Below are 19,717 nucleotides of genomic sequence, written 5' to 3'. Positions count from 1 at the left end.
GAGCAATAAGCTCAAAACTCAGCTGCTGCTTCTTCCACCACAACAACAAGCTACACAAGGGAATACACAAGTAGTTATTTAAACCTTTACTTCAAAGCCACAACAAGTAAACAAAGAACGTTGAAAGAAGGTGGAGAAGGAGAAGCGAGCAGGTTGTTCTCGAATGGGTTTGTCCTCATCCCGGTCGAGGGGAGGAGAAGGAGAACACATGCACACCCACACACTAACACACACGTTAGAAAGTGAGCGAGCAAGATATCGTCTATTTCCAGACGACACTGATCCGGCCAAAGCGTTACAAGATTAAAAGACAAAGTGAACAAAGGAGGATAAGAGGAGGTGGAGATCTGTTGTCAAATAGAGGAGGTGGAAGGGGTAGAAAGAGGACTGAGGGATTAAGGGATAGAGGAAACAAAATTACCATCTCTGGAAGTGTTTTTTCTATATCGGTTATGGCTGAGCTGCTTTGTTTGTGTTTAGTTTTTTTGTATGGCTCACGAGATGATGAATTGCAGATTCTCTTCCCACACATACTGTTGTGTACTCTGCTTTCAAAAAAACAGAACAAACAGAACCCATCCTGAGGACCTGGACTCTCTTTTGGTGCTCATATCAAGGGTTGGCGCCTGCTGAAATGGACAGACTTGAGAATTATTTTAATGTTGATGTAGATTTTTATTTATTTTTTAACGTAGGAGGGCATAACAACTGAAAGATCCCTAACACCTCCACATGAAGCCATGCTGGAAACAAAGTGATCAGTCAACAGCATGAGTGGAAGAGGACTGTAGGGGTCATTCCAGTTGAGCGAATGCTGCTAGAATGTCTCTAACGTGCAAAGGTAAAGATAGAAATGTGACAAATAGAGCACACAAAGTCCAGCTTCGTCATACAAAGTGATGTGTACATTTGACAGAATAATCCCAAACATCTAAATTGACTGTATCTGTGTCGGCAGCAGCACTATTAGGGATGGGAGGGAAGTTCAAATTTAATTTGCGTCGCTTGAGCAGTCAAAACACACACTGTTTAACAGTTATTTAAAGATAGTAGAGGCGCCGTCACAGTATTTTAAGATCAAAACGTGAGAAGCAAAACAGAGTCGAGAAATTACAAGCACCACAAGCTGAGCGGGAAACAAGCTGGAGGTGAGGCATTCACTTTCTTCCTGTTCACTCTTGTCTACTTCCTCGTACTTCTCCAGTGGCATCCAGCCGAACTTTGCACTCTTCACTCTCAATCTGTCGCTTTAAACCCCCCCCCCCCCCCAGCTAGTTGTTGTTCTGCTCTCGTCCTGAGATGTTTATTTTCAAATGAATTTTTTTAACACCATCTGTTTTTTTGCATTTCTGCTTAACATATTTTCACAGGGGTCATGTGGGGCGGGGTGACATCCCAGGCGTTTTGTTTCCCCCTATTCTCAGACTGTTTTCAGTCCGAACTATTTAAGCTCTACACTCTGCCAGAGACACCCTGATCAGAGAAATACACATTTTAATTAAAAGGCAGCACAACTCAGAGCCAATTCTCTTTTTACTCCTTCCCCCCCCCTCTGCACGCCTTCAGAGGTTACTCGTCTCTTTTTCTGTAGCAATGCTTCCTTAAAAGAGAATATTAAATCTGCTGAGAAACTTATCATTGGGAGGAAAGTTAAGGAATTACATAGACTCTAGTGGTTTATATTGTTAGATGTAAAAACTTAAAAAAGGTACCGTGTGCAGCTATATGAAACTATGTTCTTGTGCCCGTTATGTTTGCCCGTCTACTAGTGCATGCAAGAGGACGGAAACGCAAATGTGTGCAGAGTGCAAGTCTTAAAACACTAAGAAGAAGAAGCGAAGCAAGACGAAAGAACTGTAGCCCGTAACAAGCCAGTCAAAGCTAGGAAACAGTAAGCCTGACTGCAATAATTACCATTTACTTCAAAGGTTGACCATGTCTATCAAACTATTATTATGATATCTTTAAGTTTCCCTCAAAGGGTGAATTTATGGTAAAGAAAGAGATCAAGTCTCCGCCTAACAGACTTTAAATCATTACTTTTTAAAAAGGGCTGGCCGACAATTAACATGCCATTCTTCTGTTCAAAACAACGCCCCACCCACATGCACGCACACATTTACAGGTGAGCTCAGGCTTTCAAGCCACCTGACAGAAAGCTGCCACGATGTGTTTGTTTGTGTGCGAGTATGTCAGAGACTGTGCAGGCTATTTGAAGCCAATAATCTGTCTCCTGATCTCTGATCCTGGTCACCTTGCCAATTTCTAAGCTCATGTTTCTCTCTCAGCCCACAGCTGACGCACAAGACGTATAATCTGGAACGGACTACATGCACAGTCCTGGCCGAGAAGAAAACAAGACAGACATATATAATTGACATTCCTTTGTGTTTAAGACGTAGCGCTCATCAATCCTATGAACTGCTGCCAGGCAAAGTATCGACAGACAGATACTGTAACCCAGAGGGTCTCAAAGTGATTTATGTAAGGCTCAAAATGTTTTTTCTTGCAGACTTAGTGAGATCTACTGCTACCGAGCCTCATCTGTAGGGGCCATGCTTCCATGACCTGGTCTGTCATCAAATATTATTCACAATCTGTCCTTCCAAACACAGCCTCAGATTTCACACAAACTGCCAAGTGAATGAGAAGGATGACGGCCCTGTTGACCCAATCAGACAGATATCATAGCTTCAACGTTTATTGTGCCCCGTCTGCTTATGTTACACTATTTCTCAGACGAACACACACTACATCCCTCAATACTATTAACTTTCAACCCTAACCTCTGCCCCTCTACTTTTTCCTTAACATTGCCACTGCCCCCTATCCCTGCCCATCCTGCAAAGATGAACGCTGGCGGGCAAAATCAATCACACATTTTCGCAGCCTATGTAAGACACTTTAATGCCTCATCGATCTAGTAACAATGAAAAATTATTTTTAAAACATTGCTTTACTGCGCAGAGACACATGGCACACCACTGAGATAACTGTCAAGTGGAATGAAATGAAAGTCATATTTCTGTTATAGACACACACGAGGGGTTGAATCAGAAAGCTTACTGTGTTGCAGTTTGTGTGTGTGTAGACTAAAGCATCTAAGTGTCTGCTCCACTCCGAGCAGGGGTTTGAGGACAAATACTGCAGTGGCGCAGGATATCTGCTGGGTAGATACACTAGAGGATGAGAAGCTCTTCACTACGCCACAGGGCTCTGGGGTTCACTGCCATGTAACAGCACAGGGATGGTCTGGGCTCTACCAAGTCACAGGAAGGATAGGTGTGGATTATACCATCCAGACAGTCACCCACCTGCACCAGTCTCCAGATAGCGAATAGGGTGACAGTGGCCCAGTTTTCTCTGACAAAGGGGACGGGCAGCAGTCCAAGTCGTTATCCTGGTCCATAAAGCACAGGGGGGCTAGAAAAGCACCTGTCCCAGCCATGGTGACTGTTTCTGGGGCGGCCAGCTGGCCCGTTCCCCTAAGACAGTGCCGGTCCTCCTCAAACACGTCGTCATCTCCCAGTATATCCTCGACGTGGAACCCTAACTCACTGCCGTCCAGCGGGGCGCTAGAGGTCTTGATGTGGAGGTGAGAGGCGTAGCTGCCCAGCTCAGAGCACTGCAGGCTGGCCGAGGTAGATGATCGAGAGAAGGGGAGGAGGAGACGGAGGAAGTTGGCGCTCGGAGAGTGATGAGGGTGGAGGTGGGTGTTGGAAAGAGGAGGAGGAGGGGTGATGATGGCAGGGTCAGGTGGGGGACAATTGATGGGAGGGACGCCCATCATGTATTTGTAGTTGTTGGTGAAGGAGGGGACGAGGTGGGGGTGAGTGTGTGTCGAGAAGGCTGGATTTGGGTTCTGGTGTGTGGGTGCTTCAGCCAGCGTGCCATTGAGTGTGTGCGCCCTTCGATCCGTGCCGGGTGGCTGAGCGGGCTCTTGCTTCAGCTCTCCCTCGGAGCAGGTGCGGTCTATAAAATGCAGCCCGCGACAAAGACTATCCACGCGTTGGCCCACGTCGTTCAGAGACACAGAAAACCTGAGTGAACCGCTTGGGCGAATGTTGACGGAGGAGGGGCGGAGCAGGGAAAGCCAGTCTTGTTGTTTGGCATGTTTGGAGGCTGGTAAGGCGTCTGTGCAGAGGGTGGTCACTGAAATACCTTCTGAACCGTGGCAGGCTTTACCGTTTGAATTCAACAGAACCACTGCAGTCTGCTTCCGACAGTCCTGATCCTGACTGCCGGTGTGAACGTGTTTGTGTTCATGAAAGAGGAACGTGATTGACGACAGTGGTAAAGGACAGAAGGAGAAGGAATGAAAAAAGACAAAAAAAAAAGAGAAATGGAAAAGACATCATGCATTTGAAAACACAGGAACTTGAAAAAAGGAGATAAAAGGTTTTTGGGGCTTTGCCTTTGCATGTGAATAACCAAACACTGGATGACCCATGTTACTATAAAATACATTTTACAGCAGGTCACACGAAACCAAGGCTACTTCACACAGTGACAGTGTATTGCTCATGGGTTAAGGGTACACATCACCCACTGATTAGGTTCTTCAGCAGTGTACTGATAACTAGGTTAAATGTATTGCCCTTAGGTGTCCACTGTGGACATACATGATGTCATTGGAAGTAAGAAATGAGGTGGTTTGTACCTGCAGATGTCCTGGCTGGAAGGGGAAACCGACGTCCTTGAGAAACTGCATGGAGCGTTGACTGAAGTCGGGCTCCCCGCCTGAGGAACAAAACAAAGATATAACTAAAGAAATAACTTCTGAATTATTCACCCGACAGGAACAAATCATATTTCCTGTGATTTCAGGAAAGATGAGAATTATCAGCGTCTAAATCTGATCTTTACAGAAAGAGTAAAAGTGCATAACGCACTGAGGCACAGGATGATAAAAAGGGAAAACACAATCGTGGCAGTTAATCTGCCGGCCAAAATCTGTCTCCGTGCGTCTCAGAGCAGGCAATACGCAAGGCTGCCGTGGAGCAAAACCCTCAGGAGACAGACTGTGAGACAGAGGGAGGTATAAAGAATGAGGCGCTGAGAGAAGAACAGCTGGAGGACGTGAGGACGGAGACTTGTCCTCCACAGAGTTTTTAAAACAGATGAACCTGCAGTTACAAGGCTGTTATAATAAAATAAATACCTTCAGAAGTATCTATTGTAGCGGTCACCTCTCAAGTGGGATAAAAAGGCCACCCCCTCATAATTATGTATAAAGATAAAGTCACATACAGTAGCACATCTCTTACTTACTTTGTCTACATATTTATTTATTGCAGTACTTATACACTCACGTATGTGTTTAATACTCAACACATTTCTACTAAATTATCTTTCGCCCTTTATGAAATCATTTATCGGACGGCAGAGAAAAGTTTTCTTTCTTTCTCTCAAAGTTCATTAATAATAAATGAGATTTCATGTTTATACTATCTTACGCTTAACTTCTCATAGACCAAACCCAAACTATTCAGCACAATAATCCCAAATCACTTGCTTTTGGTTGTGCGAAGCGCTCCACTGTTTTGCAGTGTGGATCGACGGATGTGGCATCTCCAGCGTGAGTTCCTCAGCTAAAGAGGTTTCATTTCAGCAAAAAACTAAAGATTCTTTAGAGCATCTATTAGGTTTTTACAAGCCATGGCAACTCTTTCCTTTCCTCCAGACATGCTCACAACAGCTTTTCCAGGAAAGTCTGACACTTGTGAGATCTTCTGGCTTCCCAAATTTGAAATTTGGCCAAGAATTGTACTTGTACTCACAGTGACTCCTGGAAGTTTAAAACAAAAAAACTTTAGACATAGTGAAGCTGGCTGTTCCCTCTGCTCCCAGTATTTATGCTAAGCTGGGTTTACTTTTAAATCTAGCACATGAGAGTGGTATCAATCTTATCAATAAACCTTTTAACAAGAAAGAGAGTAAGCGTATTTCACAAAATGTCGAATTATTCCTTTAACCATCCAACGAGTGACAGCATACAGAGTGTGCAGGGAGGGACGGTTAGAACGAGACCAGATGGTGTTTGGGTTGCTAACACAAAGACACGAGAGGCTTGGTAATTTCAATAAGGAACTAATTACCTATTGATTTCATTTCTAACAAAGGGGAAATTTATAGCTCAGGCCTGACACCAATCCATACAATGTCCACACGATGCCCTTCGGTCTGTTCTTCGGAATAGCACATCTTTGCTTTAACCATCTTTCTCACAAACATGCTCTCCCTCTCTTTTTATTGTCGTTCTTTAAAAGTTAATCCAGGGTTGCCTTTTGATGCGTCTTTAAAATTTCATTTAATTTTCCTGTTTTAATAGTTGACATTCAAGGCCGCTGTTTGGGGCTCCTGCAGGCGTCTGGAATATAAAATGAACAGACAGCTCTGAGAAGTGCGTGAGAGACAAAAAAGATCAGATCAAAGCAATAAAACATTATTATAGCAACCAGCACTAAATTTAACTACATGCTGCTTCAGCTCTACACTTCAACAACTTCTAAAAGCAGAAAGTGATGACACACGCAGAGCTAAAGCAGGAAATCTGAGTGTAAACTGATTAAACAAAAAGAGGTAGATCACATTTACACGGACGACATTGATGGTATCTTTATTCCTTATTCTATTCTAGCTGTGTAAACATAATGTTCGAGTGTCTTCTTGCCTTTGTAAATCATTTGTGTTGTCATCTTGTGAGTTGGCTGATAGATAACCAACTCCGTCTCTGAGCAGACTCAAACAGCAGCGATGATAACATAGTCCAGATAGTAATGATTGACTTCCTAATGGCCTGTATGAGTTCAGACATCTGCTCTCTCATAACTGCCCTCTCTTATGATGAGGACCTTTGATGAGCAAACGAGTGCCGGCGTTTAATGGAGGACCAAAACGCTGCGGGCGGTGATATCTCAACAACTGCTGAAAATGTGTGTCAAGTGGCCACATTTTACTTTAGAAACTGTAAACTGTGAAAATAAGTGTATTTACACTTCAATTCATCTAATCAGTCCTTGTTTCATTTGGCTCTCATGTGCTAATTAGATATAATCCAGCCTCACATCATACTCTCACCGTAATGTACTGTTTATTGTGCTTGGAAACTCAACTCATTATCATAACTACTTATTTAACCTCTCTCCTTGAGCACTCTTGCTCTCCACACACACACACACACACACACACACACACACACACACACTTCATCCACGCATAAATCATAATCTTTACAACGCGTTTTACCCTTTGCTCCTTCTCTCGCGCCTCATTTTATCACATCTGCTACCTCAGATTCTTCTTTTACCGTCTCCATCTGTACCTGCAGGGAACTAGAGCTCTCATTTTTGAGCCACAGGGGCCTTTCAAAGAATAACCTTTAAAGTCTTACAGTAACAATGAATCACTGGCTCCCAGTGACACGTTTCTAACCACCAGATGTTGACAAGAGGCCAATAAATAAGCAACATCGAAGCATCAAAATACATTCCTACCTTGAAAACAGTACACACTGAATTATTCTTAATCTATTTTGTAATTCAAAAAACAACAACAACAATCTTTTCACTTTTTATGTTTGACAAAACAATTCAAATATATATATCTTTGGAAAACCCAAAAGAAAACGGTTTATCTATTTATCTGGGAATAATCTGCAGATGAATCCCTCATGAAAATAATCAATATAGTTGCAGCCCTAAATAGCTGACGACCTGGTGTGACCCACCTTTGTAGCAACCATTGTAAATGTGATCATCAGGCTGCTTCAGAGATAAAGTGCATTTCCATCAGTTATATAATCTTGTGCCTATCCCTTCTGGTGTCATTTTACAACTTTGCTGAAAACCAAGAATTAGTTGCATTTTCCACCAAAAGCATTGTGTAATGAAACCTTTCATGTCTGGTTCCTCTGAGGAAAAAGCCTCAAAACTGAATCTGCTTCAGCAGAAACCCGTAAAGATTACCAACCCCGCCACATTGAGCAATTCAACACAGGAAACAAAACAAACTAGGATGCGCTCCAAGAAATTAAGAATTAACTCCACTGTTTTTCAAAAATAGTGGCTTGGTGCCTGGTTTCAACATCAGTAGTCTGCCAAGCTGAACAGACCAGCAGAGCCGGTCCAGTAGAGTTCTGGAGGACAGAGCCGGTTTGCGCTCTGCAGCAATGGAGCCTGAAACGCAGCAAAACAGCAGAAGCTTGAATTTTAGAGCACCACCAGATGTTTGGCTGACTATCAAACAGCAGCCCACTGAGCAGTGGGTCGTTGCTTTGTGTTTTTTATGAGGATGTAACCGTTTAATTCCTTCCCAAACAGTGTAGGAGGCATCGCACAGCCGCCTGGCACGGAGCTCAAGAGAGAAACGGCTACAGCTAAGCCTCCTGACCTCGCCGAGTGGAAAATCAACTCTTGCCAAATCACCGGGCAATCCTCAGCCCTCTAAAGCTTTCAGAGCTGCATTTATATATTTCTGAACTGACCATTCTTTCATTTAACAAAAATGCTGATTATTTACCCTCAACTCAACTTTCTTTCACAAATCTCCAGACGGAAACAGCTCGATAAAAGACTTCTGAATACATGAATCAATGAACAAACAAATAAAACTGCAAAAGAGCGATAATGAGTTTTTTGGCATTGGATACACATATACATGTATATCCAAGAGCATACATACACCTTTATCCCCCACAGTGACAAGCTCACTGATGGAGGCAATATCCTTTTTATGAAACTATTCACCCCCTGGCTAAATGCTGCCGCTTGTTTTCCTGTTTTAATATAAATCTGTGTGCGCGTCTCTTGACAGGTATTCCAGTGAGTGTTACAAGTTACCTGGAGAGTTGATGTTTCTCTGAGTCATCCTCAAAGAGAACAAAGTTGTTCGATTAAAGAAAACGTCCAACAGTTCAGCGCCTGTCTACACCAAAAAAAAGGACCGGAAGTATCCTAACAGGTTATCGATATATAAAACTAGAGCAGGTGCTTTGAAAGAAACAAACTAATTCTTCTGATGTTTGAGCTCTCACTTACAAAATCATCCAGACTGTAATGTCGTGCCAAGCTGGAGATGTTATGAAATATCTCTCTCAGGCTGATGCTGTGGTTATTTATGTAGAGAGATATCTTTTAAGTAGGTCAACAATTGGGGATATGAGCACATTTTTGATTTGATCTGACACGAGCCGATGTGATTCAGCTTGAATCTGTGCCATGTGAAGCTCGGCGGCGTTTGTTTTGGTGTCCTTACTTTGAGTCTGGCTGGAGCTCATGTGGAAATGTATGAAAACAAAACACGTGTCAGTCAACATCCTCCACGAAACGCTCATCAGCTGTGGCACGTGTGTAACTTAAAATCAAGTTGTTACCAGCTGAACATGTTACTATGATCCATAAAAGGGCTTCTGTCTTTCATTTTATGGAGCTTTGCAACATAAATTAACTTGACCTATATTTTATATTCTTTCAGCTAAAAAAAGGGAACGTTGGAGTCACTTCTGGAAATATGAAAATCTTCCGTCTCATCCTGCCAATACTGCAGAGAGCGGGGAAACTGCATATATGCATAAATAATCTTCTGTAGTCTCTCAGATCATATTCTGGTTCAAGCTGCTTCCAGGGACAGTGGTTTAAGGAAGGAGAACATATATAACACATCTAGAAAAGTCTGAGTTTTCAGTTCAAGTCTTTGACAATACTTTTGAGAGGACTTTTTCCATTTACTTGCTCAGGCATTCCAAACTGTTCTAGCGATTCAAACCAGGAACCTTATACGGTCTCAAGCTGACTCACTCTCTTCAACCATTGAGCTTACCGGCAGACTTGTGCATCAAGAGAACAATGAACACAGATTTAAAAGCTGCCAGTCAGTGGTATTTCCTTTTAGGAAGGAGCAGGAAACAACAGCTGGCAGGCAGACTGTTGGTTATTAATCAAAGTTGTCAAATTTAAGAGCCTTGATCATACTTTATGTCCATCACTCCATTACACACACAGTTGTTAGAGGAATGGCGGTCTATGTAAGACATCCAATGACGATGCATGGCGGCCAAAAAACACTAACTAATTAAATCCATTTACCCATAAGACACCTGGCACCTCTGTGTAGAAAGCAAAAACGCACTTCTACGACTCCGGACGTTTCAGACGTGACTAAACTCTCAATCATCACCATCGCATATTTATAATTTCAGTTGTACTATTCAAATTAGATTGGATATTTGAAATAACCGGGATTTATATAAGGTGGTGCGTTTTTGTTTTACTAAGCCATACACTATTCACCTCTTTAGTCTGAGAGAGGCACATTTGTTTAACCATAGCCATGACCCTGAAAAGGATTGTTGGAATATTCGTCACTCAGGTGCAATAGCTTCCATCTCCATCACGTTTTAAGAGTGACTGGCGTGTGGATCAAACATTATTGCAGGAGAGTTCCCATGCAAATGAAGTGACCCTGATCTATTAGCACAAGTAAAGGGTTTATCCTGTAAGAGGCTCAAGGGAACAAGGATTGAAACCCTGGAGTTAGATTCAATGCAAGGCGTAGCTTTGCCTGAGGGAGTGAAGAAGAGCAGAGTGAGGAAAGAAAGGGGGAAATAGAGAAAGTCGAGAGAGAGACATCCTGTGTGACAGAGAGCCACAGTGAGCTGAGGTGTAAAGCCGCGTCTGCTCTCTGGAGGTTGATCAGCGGGACACCTTTGATTGGGGTGATGTGATTGGAGAAAGGCAGGTTATCCATCAGCTACTCTCACTCCACTGCACGTCTCCTGTCAATCTCTGCCTTTCTTCACAGCTCACCTCACCGCTGTCCTCCTGTCTTTATGTTCCCTCTCTTTTCTCTCTCTGTGGCGGAGGAAGGCCATACATCATTCATTCAAATTTTTCCCATTTGTGTGTGCTTTGCTCACCTTTGATATATTGCTGGACCTGCTTGCAGAATGCCCCAGAGGTTTTTCATTCTGTAAAAAGAGGAGAAGGAAGACAGTTCAAGTAGGTGCAAAAACACATTCAGAAACAGGAAATAAACATTATTAAATCAGCACATGTCAGAACTGACACGTGCCATTACAGTTCATTTTGCTGACGCCTTTGTCCAAAGCGACGTACAAAAAGGGCAAACAATCATGGAGATACAACTCCGTGTACCATGTTTACTATCTGCCTCGCACTTCATTTGTAATGATTGGTTGTGTATTTGACCATTTGAAATAGAACAGACATTTACAGGAAATGTTTGCAAATGTAACTGTTAACAAGTCTAAGAGTCTACATGTGTAGAACCTCAAGTAGGCCACAGCTGTTGTGAGCTAAATGCTAACATTAGCATGCTAATATGCTCACAAGGACCATGCTAACATGCTGATGTTTAGCTGTTACAATGTTACCATGCTCAGCAGATATTTGCTAATTATCACTAAACCCAAAGTACAGCTGAGGCTGGATTAGCGTTGCAGGTATTTGGTCATAAACCAAAGTATTGCACAACAACCAAAGTATTGCACAACATTTTATTTTGATCTGATGGTGGCTTTATAAAAAGTTAAGGGATCACCAAAGCTATCACAATCCACCCTGAGTGACATGAGCGTCTGCACCATGTGTTGTGCCAATGCATCTGGGAGAGATTTAGATATATCCCTAAACAAGTGAAATTTCAACCTGCTTGTGGCACTACAGCTAAAAACATCAGGGGATCACCCAAGTCAGATAGATTCGTCCTCTCAAATTGAATGCCAATTAATGAAATGGTTGTTGAGATATTTCAGTCTGAAGCAAAGTGGTAGATCGACCAATAGACCAACACTGCCATCCCTTTAGTTATGCTGCTAGCATGGATAAAGATAACAATCGAGCAGATTAAGGTAATAATGCCATATAAAATACGATACGAATGAATGCAGAAATCTTGTTAAAGGCTATAGCAGGAAGAGGAAGGACTGATTCATGGTTTGTCTCTTAATATGCACAGCAAAGCTACATTTCTCAGCAGCTGAGCCTGAGCTGTTTGGCATCTTAAGTTGATAAATCAAGTTCTTCTGGCGTGACACGAAAAGGAGGACAAGCCGATTACATAAAGCATCCGTCCAAACTACAAATCAACTGGTGTCACAATATTTGTATCATTACCCAGGGAGTGAAACAGGCCAATACTGTCAGCACTCTGCACAGTCAGGTTTTGTTCTGAGGCTGTAATGATCCTCGATTCCCACTCAGTGTTCTCAGCTTGCATCCGAGACTCAGATAAACATCCATTGGGCTGTAATACTGCATTCAGTGTTGGGAAGTAAAGCCTTGCATGGTTTCTTATATCAGTAATTAATCATAGTTATATAAGGCTGAGTTCACACCAGCTCCTGTGCTTTGGACATGAACATATCTTTGCAAAGGGAAATCAGCTCAGCCTATACAATCTATACACCGTACACATACATTAAAAGCATGGCCAGATTAAACTGTTAAGGGGCAAACACTTCCTCCAAGCTCCCATCAAATACAGTGCACACAGTCGACCACACCAGTATTCCTACGTAGGAATATTACAACCTAGCCCAATATTTGAAGTGGGTCAAATGTATTAAGGAATATGCACCATGTGAGAAGATGAGAAACTAATTAAGTTGATATTGAACACTGCTTCACTTCTCAACCTTCTTATCAAGTATTTTCTTTCTGTAATTGAGTCCTTTTTACCTCCGCCAAGGAAAATAAGATTTTGGGGACTCAATAAAAGACAGAATTGATTTTGTAGTGAACCTGGAACTATTGTGGCCCCTGGAGGTCTGAGGCAAGTTGATAATCCAGTCTTGCAGATTAACCACAACCACACACACACACACACACACACACACACACACACACACACACACACACACACACACACACACACACACACACACACACACACACACACACACACACACACACACACAGAGAAGCAGATTAAGTGTTACCTCTGCCATCCTTGTCCAAACAGGAAGTACATTAACCTTGCCACCAGAAATTCCTGAACCATGAGCACACACACACACACACACACACACACACACACCACTAAGAGAGTACCCGACGTGCATCTAATTCTTAATTACTTCAGCGCTTCACTCATATCCTTTCAGTGACTAGTTGCCATGGTGATAGAGGACCACTGCGTGTGCCAAGTCTCTCCAACACTCCCTCTCTTCCCTGCTTCCCTTCATCTCCATCCATATTTTTCGTCCTGCCTCACTAAACTCCTGAGGACATTTAAACAGAAGATACACACACATGCACACACACAAAGACCATCCCTTCCATGCTGATAAGACGACAATTTGGATATAGTTTCTGAGATACTGAGAAACTATTGCTGTTTGAGTAACACCACCATGCCTCCACTTGCACCGTCACACCCTCATCTGGTGTTACTGGGAGCAAAGGGCTATGACTTCATGGTCAGTGCAGAGAGTGCAATTAAAACGCGGACATTTCTTACGTCTCACTTCTCCTACAGTCGACTGATCACAGAGCAAAGGTTTCCATTATCTGATGAGGCAAAGAGCTGACATTTTATCAGATGGAAAAACAAAATTCTGAAATAAACATCTATACGCAATTTCCTGTCACTTTGATAAACTAAAATGTCAACTGCAAGCGTGTGGCCATTATCTTCAATCTCAAACTGTTTTCATCTTCTGTTTCAATCAGACGCACTTCCTGGCTGATGCAGTGACACAACTTGAAGGCTCGGATTTACATGCTAAAGTATAGAAACAGATATAACTCTCGTAGTGTACCAGTGGGATAAAGTGAAGCAGATCTGCTACGTCTCCATGTCATTACTTCTTCAATGTCTTCCATATAATGTCACAGGATGATAAGTCAGATTGTCAAAGAGGATAACACTTCAGGGGTTTATGGTTGGTGTTGTTTTTACAGGAGATGACAGACAGCGATAACAGATCCTTTAATTCTTCCTTCTTGGCCAAAAATGGAGTAACAAGCAGATATGCTCAGACTGAGGGTTTCAGTGAAATAATAAGGCCACAAGTGGACCGATGACTTCCACAGACAGCAGTGATTGGAGCAGAGAGGGTGCAGGCAGATAACAAATGAGGAAAAAGGAAATAGATCAACACCATTTCTATTTCCTTCTCTTTCTTTCTAACCCGATTTCTCAACAAACTAAAAAAGCTCTCAAACTGCGTTACCTGTACAAGCTCTGGGAGTCACCTTCATTGCCGCCGTGACTGTAGAGTATAAAGAGCCTTCTTCTCTGGGCTCATGCATAATTCTGATAAAGAAGGGTTGAGGTTTCACACACCACAGTGTCTGTCTTTCTGCACCTTCTCTGTGGGTCTGTTTGCAGCCCCAGCCTTTGATAGCACAACTTTCAGACTGGACTCTTAAGACTCAAGGCTTGTAAGAAAACGAAGCTCAGGAGAGTACGACAGAGGAGGAGAGGTCATATTCAGAGGGGTCGGCGCGTCTTTCATCGGTCCACAGGGAGGAGGGCTCAGCTAACTTTTATGCAAGAATCTCAAAAGATAAAACCTATCTGAAAAGAGGCATTCACAAAGTTTCTATCCTCAACTCAACTTCTTCAACATTAGAGTTGAATACACCATCTGAGCAGTCTTTGATGAATCTGTCACAGATTATACACGGGGAATACAGTTAGAGCTCAGTTGTTTAATCAAGCAACATTAGCAAATATCTGCTGGTTTCTAGCTTCTTGAAGTTCTGCTGCTTCCCCTTGTTTAATACCACTGTAAATTTAATATGTTTTGGACTGGGACTTTTGGTCGGACAAAATATATGAAAATGTCTCGTTAGGCTCTAAGAAATGTGTGATTTCATTAAAAATACACTAAACAATTAACAATAAACAAAATATTAAAAGGCGGATAAATCGATAAAATAAACAATTAGTCGCACTCCAAAAACATGTAGACTCAAAACTCATGTAGTCTTTGGACAGCCCACATATATCTATAACTACGGCATTATTTTGTTATTGAATCAATTAATCATTTAGTTTATAAAAATTAAAATAGTCAGAGAGTCAGACAATAGTGAAATTGTATTTGTTATTACCCAAAGCCCAATTTGACATATTCTCATAGATTGAATATCTTTGTCAGACAAAACAATGTACTATCATATATGATGAAGACAGCATCAAATCCTCACTTTGTTTGGCAACACATTGACTAATCTTTGCAGCTCTAATATTATGTATCCCATTGTACAGGCAAACCCTAAATGTAGAATGTAGAAGAATGTAAATGCACGTGGAATATCAAAGTAAAACACTTTGACACAAAGGACTGATTGTGAAAAGCTGAATAAAATAGTTGTAAAGTTAGAAAACTACATAAAACAGCCAGAAAGGTAAACGTCTCTGTTGACAAACGTTTCTGCACCATTTCACACCAGCGTTGTGAGGCAGAGGCAGAGCTTATAGATAGGTTTGTGTTTGAGGTCAATACAAAGCTGAGACCTACCGTCAGCGAGGCTGCTTACTGCACCATCTGCGCTCGTCTATACTTACAACAGTCCCAACACAGACATGAAATGTGATGTCACACTGAGCTGTCGAGCTTCACCTGGTCCATTCTTTTGTCATGAGAGATTTTAAATTACCATCTATGGTGCACATATAGGTTTGTGAACTGGACAAAAAGAAAGAAAACACTTTAGTATTCATATGTTCCTCCATATTCTTTTGAAACGTTTTTGTTGTTTCTATTTTCCTAAACGGACTTCATCCACTTTGATTTATCTTTACCTCCCTCTGAGGACATCTGCTCTCCGGTGGAGATAGTGATAGTGACTGAGACACTTGGAGAGATAGTAACATCACAAGTTTGTTTTCCCAGCTGAGAAAAGCAACCGCAGAGCTCCCATACAACAAGCCTTTAATCTGCAGTGCATTATAGTCTGTTAATGAATCAGTGGAAAAAGAAAATCAAACATCACATCTCATCGTTGGCAGAAACAGGTAGAAGCCAACATTTCTGTAGCCTGGAAGACACTCACAAATCTAAACATTAAATAATAAAACATATTTCAAGCTTGGAAAGGAAAGAGCGTCGGCCTTCCTAAAGTCACTGCGGAAACATAATTAACTAACACCTTCAGCTTCCTCTGCCTCCGAGCCAATCATAGGCTCCACAATCTACTGTAATAACAAACCACCTGTTTCCAGAGGTTAATGGAGTCACAGAGAACGAAAACAGTGTTTTTGGACTGATGATTGGTGGGATGTGTGAAAGCATCTTTTTTCAGGATGCCAGGAAGCAGAACATTGATTCTGGGCGATGAAAGGCATTTTAACAGTCTTGGAAAATGGCCTCCATCCAACACAATATTCAACAATGCCGTGTACATCTCTATTGAGCTCTAAAACACATTTAGGGAGATGGGTTTTCATACAATAAGCAACTCCTTGCTGTGCGTCCCAAACAGTGACAGACAGTTGTTTAACGTGGCAGTTACTCAGTTAAAATTCACTTCATCATTTCCTGCTACAAATAGCTGACATCGTAACATCACTAGGAGGGAGAGACTGAGTAATTGTAGGAAAAAAGGCGAAAGTAAGAACCAGAGAAGCCAAATGAATGATAGCCATCAGACGGTGGTAATGAGGTGACTGTCAAAGAAATTCAATCAGAGAAATGAATGGATGGAGGTCAGCGTGTGTGGGAGTGCGTCTCCCTTTTGCTTCTTTGTTCTTTCTCTGTAAATGTGTTACTTTTCTAAGTGAACTCTGCAAGCTGCTTAACTCTTCATTCAACAGAAGCAGTATAATTTCATAATCATCACAGTTCAGTGTCCAGTAGCTTATCTACACCTCCGTCTTTGACAGCTTAAACAACACAGCGTTCCTTATACATACGATAGTACGTTAAACATTTACCACCCACTGCTCCACCGAGAGAGAGTGCTACTATGAAAAGTTAAGTAAACATGTAATGTGTGTTGTGGTAGTAAAAAAAGAGGTAAAATGGATCGTATACAACTGAAACCTTAGAAATCATTATGCCCGGCCTGTAGTGCAGTTGGCCGTCAAATAAATCCTTGAAAATGTGGTTTTCAAATTCTTCACATGGGTGTAACATGAAAGAAATATATTTTTTATTAGGTTGACCATCCTCAAAAGGTTGGTTGTTCAAATATTAAAGGAAACATAATGTTGTAATCTAAATGCTGTAATCGCGTGTATAAGACCTTTAATTATATGGTGAGAGAACTGGATTGTTCCTAATGTCTTTTCTTCCTAATGCTTAGTTTGATCAGGTTAGGTTGTGTTTCCATGATCATTTGTTGGAAATCAATAAGCCTTGCTAACTGGAGAGGGATGTGTGCTTTGTGAAACTGTGAAGCAGATGAAGACAAGAGAAAGAGTCACCTTCATGTCAACTTACACTTCACTTGAAACGGCTTTATACTGCACAACAAATTTCACTTTCAGACTGCTTGCAGCATTTCGAGGGGTCTGGTGTCAGTAAAACACAAACCCATGCAGAGATCGATCGTGCATCTTTAATTCAAGTTGTCAATGTTACTTCTAAATGAGAACCCTGATGAAAAAAGCGTTATTAAAATGACTTCTGCGGAAACAACAGCACGCTGAAGAGCAGACAACCGTAACCACTTTGTTTTCAGTTCCCCATGAAGCAAAAATAAAGAGACATTCGACTGATAGGTGAGGGAATAAAGCTTGTGGATTTGCAGGCAGAACAGAAATCTGTAGCAGACTCCACAAGGCCGTGTTTACATCTGAATAGCTTTCCCTGAAATAAATGGCATAAGCATACCATGATCTGCTTAGGGCCGATCATTCTGCCAATTGCAGATTTAAAAATTAGGCCATCCTGCTTTTTTCTTTCTTTATTTAAAACTCACAAGTTGCTGCAGACACAACATTCCCTTCACAGACAGATAACATATTCCTCCGCAAAGTCTCTGCACATAAATCAAATGCCAGCCATGTCAAGTAGGCCATTATAAACACACTCTTAGTCTAAAAATACAGTTGGCATGTAAAGAAAATGCACACAGACATATATCTGAGTAAACATTGCCTTGACTACCTCCTCCGCCCTCAGAGGTCATAGGCACACATCCTTGCAGCAAATGCAATATCAAACATCCTTGACGAAGAGTCCCTTCAGGAAAGAAAGTTGTGGTTTCCTAAATCTGTCAATGTCCAGCAGTCACTTCAGGAGGACGGCAGCCGGACAGGAAAGCGTCTGAAGATGAGAAATCTGAACTATGCACAGTAACAACAATCAGTGGAGAGTTTTGCTGACCACAGCCGGCTCACCAGACCGAGAGTAACTGTGTCTCTGGGGGGGAAAGGAGAGAGACAAAAAGCTATAGCTTAGAAAGTTTGGTTTCCAACAAATCTTTTGAACATTTGCCTAACCTAGCAGTCTTTTTTAAAGGGTGTTTTAATTTGACCCAAAATGCAATAGTTCACTAAATATACAGCCTCACAGTGTGAGCCTGTGGTATCTGTGTGTGTTTCTGTGTGCATCATTAAACCACATCCCACAGAGATGGCATGTAAAGTGAGACTGCGGGGTGAAACACCTCTACTCTGTGCACAGATCTACAGCCTTTGTGTGTGAACGAGCATGTCTGGTTGGGCACTCATGGGCAGGATGTGCATGTGAGCTTGTGGTTTCCCCTCCTCCTCCTACTCTATCCGTCCCTCATCTTTCTTCATCTCTGGCATAATTATATCAGCATGTCCAAACAGGATATGGAAGATGAGAGGCAGTGACCATCATATTCAGTGCAAGACCATGTAGACAGTGACTGGCTGTGAGTCTATTAAGGCTCTAGGGCAGTATTATAGTCTAATCAGAGTTGCAGTAAGAAAAAAGTGAAATATGACAGGGCAGTAAAAGTAGGGTGTGATTGCTTTATAAGAGATAAAGATCCAAAGATATGGTGAAGTATTTTTGTGACTCAGCATTGAAGCCTCATTAGCTGCGCTTCGGTCAGACTCTTCCCCATGACACAAGTCATTATTTACCACAAAAAGGAAAGCTACGGATAATTAGTTCAGCGCCTCCTAATTAGTGAGTAAACCCTCAGTCCCCCCGTGAAATAATCCTTTACAAACAGCCTTGCAGAAACAAAGAAATGCTTTTATGTGGCCAAGAGGTCAGCTCGAGTGGAAGGATTGAATGATTGACCAAGAGTCATATTAAATGACTGGTTTGAAATACCAAATCAGTGAAACTTCAGATAAGAAGGGACTTACAGACTATCGCCGACTGTAAAAGCAAGAGTCCATAACAGCTTGAGGACTGATCCCACTAAACAGCTTCTTTATAGCTAACAGCAGCTGCTTAGAGAAGCATTAGTTCTGGCACCCACAGGGAATATGAACACCCTATCTGAAGGAACATTTGAAACAAGTTCCTCTTTTTAAAAAAAGGATTCAGTATCCAGCATGCTGAATACTAACTGCATGAGTTTTCTGCACTGTCAGATGTTAAAAATCATGCTCAAGAGTTTTAAAAGTGAGCTTCTTTAGAGAACAACAAGACGACGACAAGGGACACAACGTTTTTAACAGTGGTGCTCTGTGGGCAAAATACCCAACTGGTGAGTGAAACCATCACAGTGCTGCAGTAAAACCGCACCAAATAACACAAACTCCTGTGTGCACGATACCCTCTGCCTTGCTGTCCTCTCCTGTGTTGCTTAATCTC

The 19,717-nt window shown here is 41.9% G+C and overlaps 1 protein-coding gene across 7 annotated transcripts in view; it reads right to left on the bottom strand.

Moving 5' to 3' along the window:
* The window catches only part of marchf8 (membrane-associated ring finger (C3HC4) 8), a 70,571-nt gene that overhangs the window by 8,576 nt on the left and 42,278 nt on the right, over nucleotides 1-19,717 (bottom strand). For all 7 annotated transcript variants that reach the window (XM_029449772.1, XM_029449776.1, XM_029449775.1 and 4 more), the window contains 2 exons: nucleotides 10,916-10,966; nucleotides 4,661-4,740 (listed from right to left, as the gene is read on the bottom strand). In XM_029449772.1, the coding sequence (XP_029305632.1) occupies nucleotides 4,661-4,740; nucleotides 10,916-10,966 (131 nt within the window). The remainder of the gene's footprint in view (nucleotides 1-4,660; nucleotides 4,741-10,915; nucleotides 10,967-19,717) is intronic.

Source organism: Cottoperca gobio, chromosome 15 (assembly GCF_900634415.1).
Source record: "Cottoperca gobio chromosome 15, fCotGob3.1, whole genome shotgun sequence".
Classification (NCBI taxonomy): domain Eukaryota; kingdom Metazoa; phylum Chordata; class Actinopteri; order Perciformes; family Bovichtidae; genus Cottoperca; species Cottoperca gobio.
Note: the sequence above shows the minus strand (reverse complement) of the source record. Positions and strands in the feature narration are given on the sequence as shown.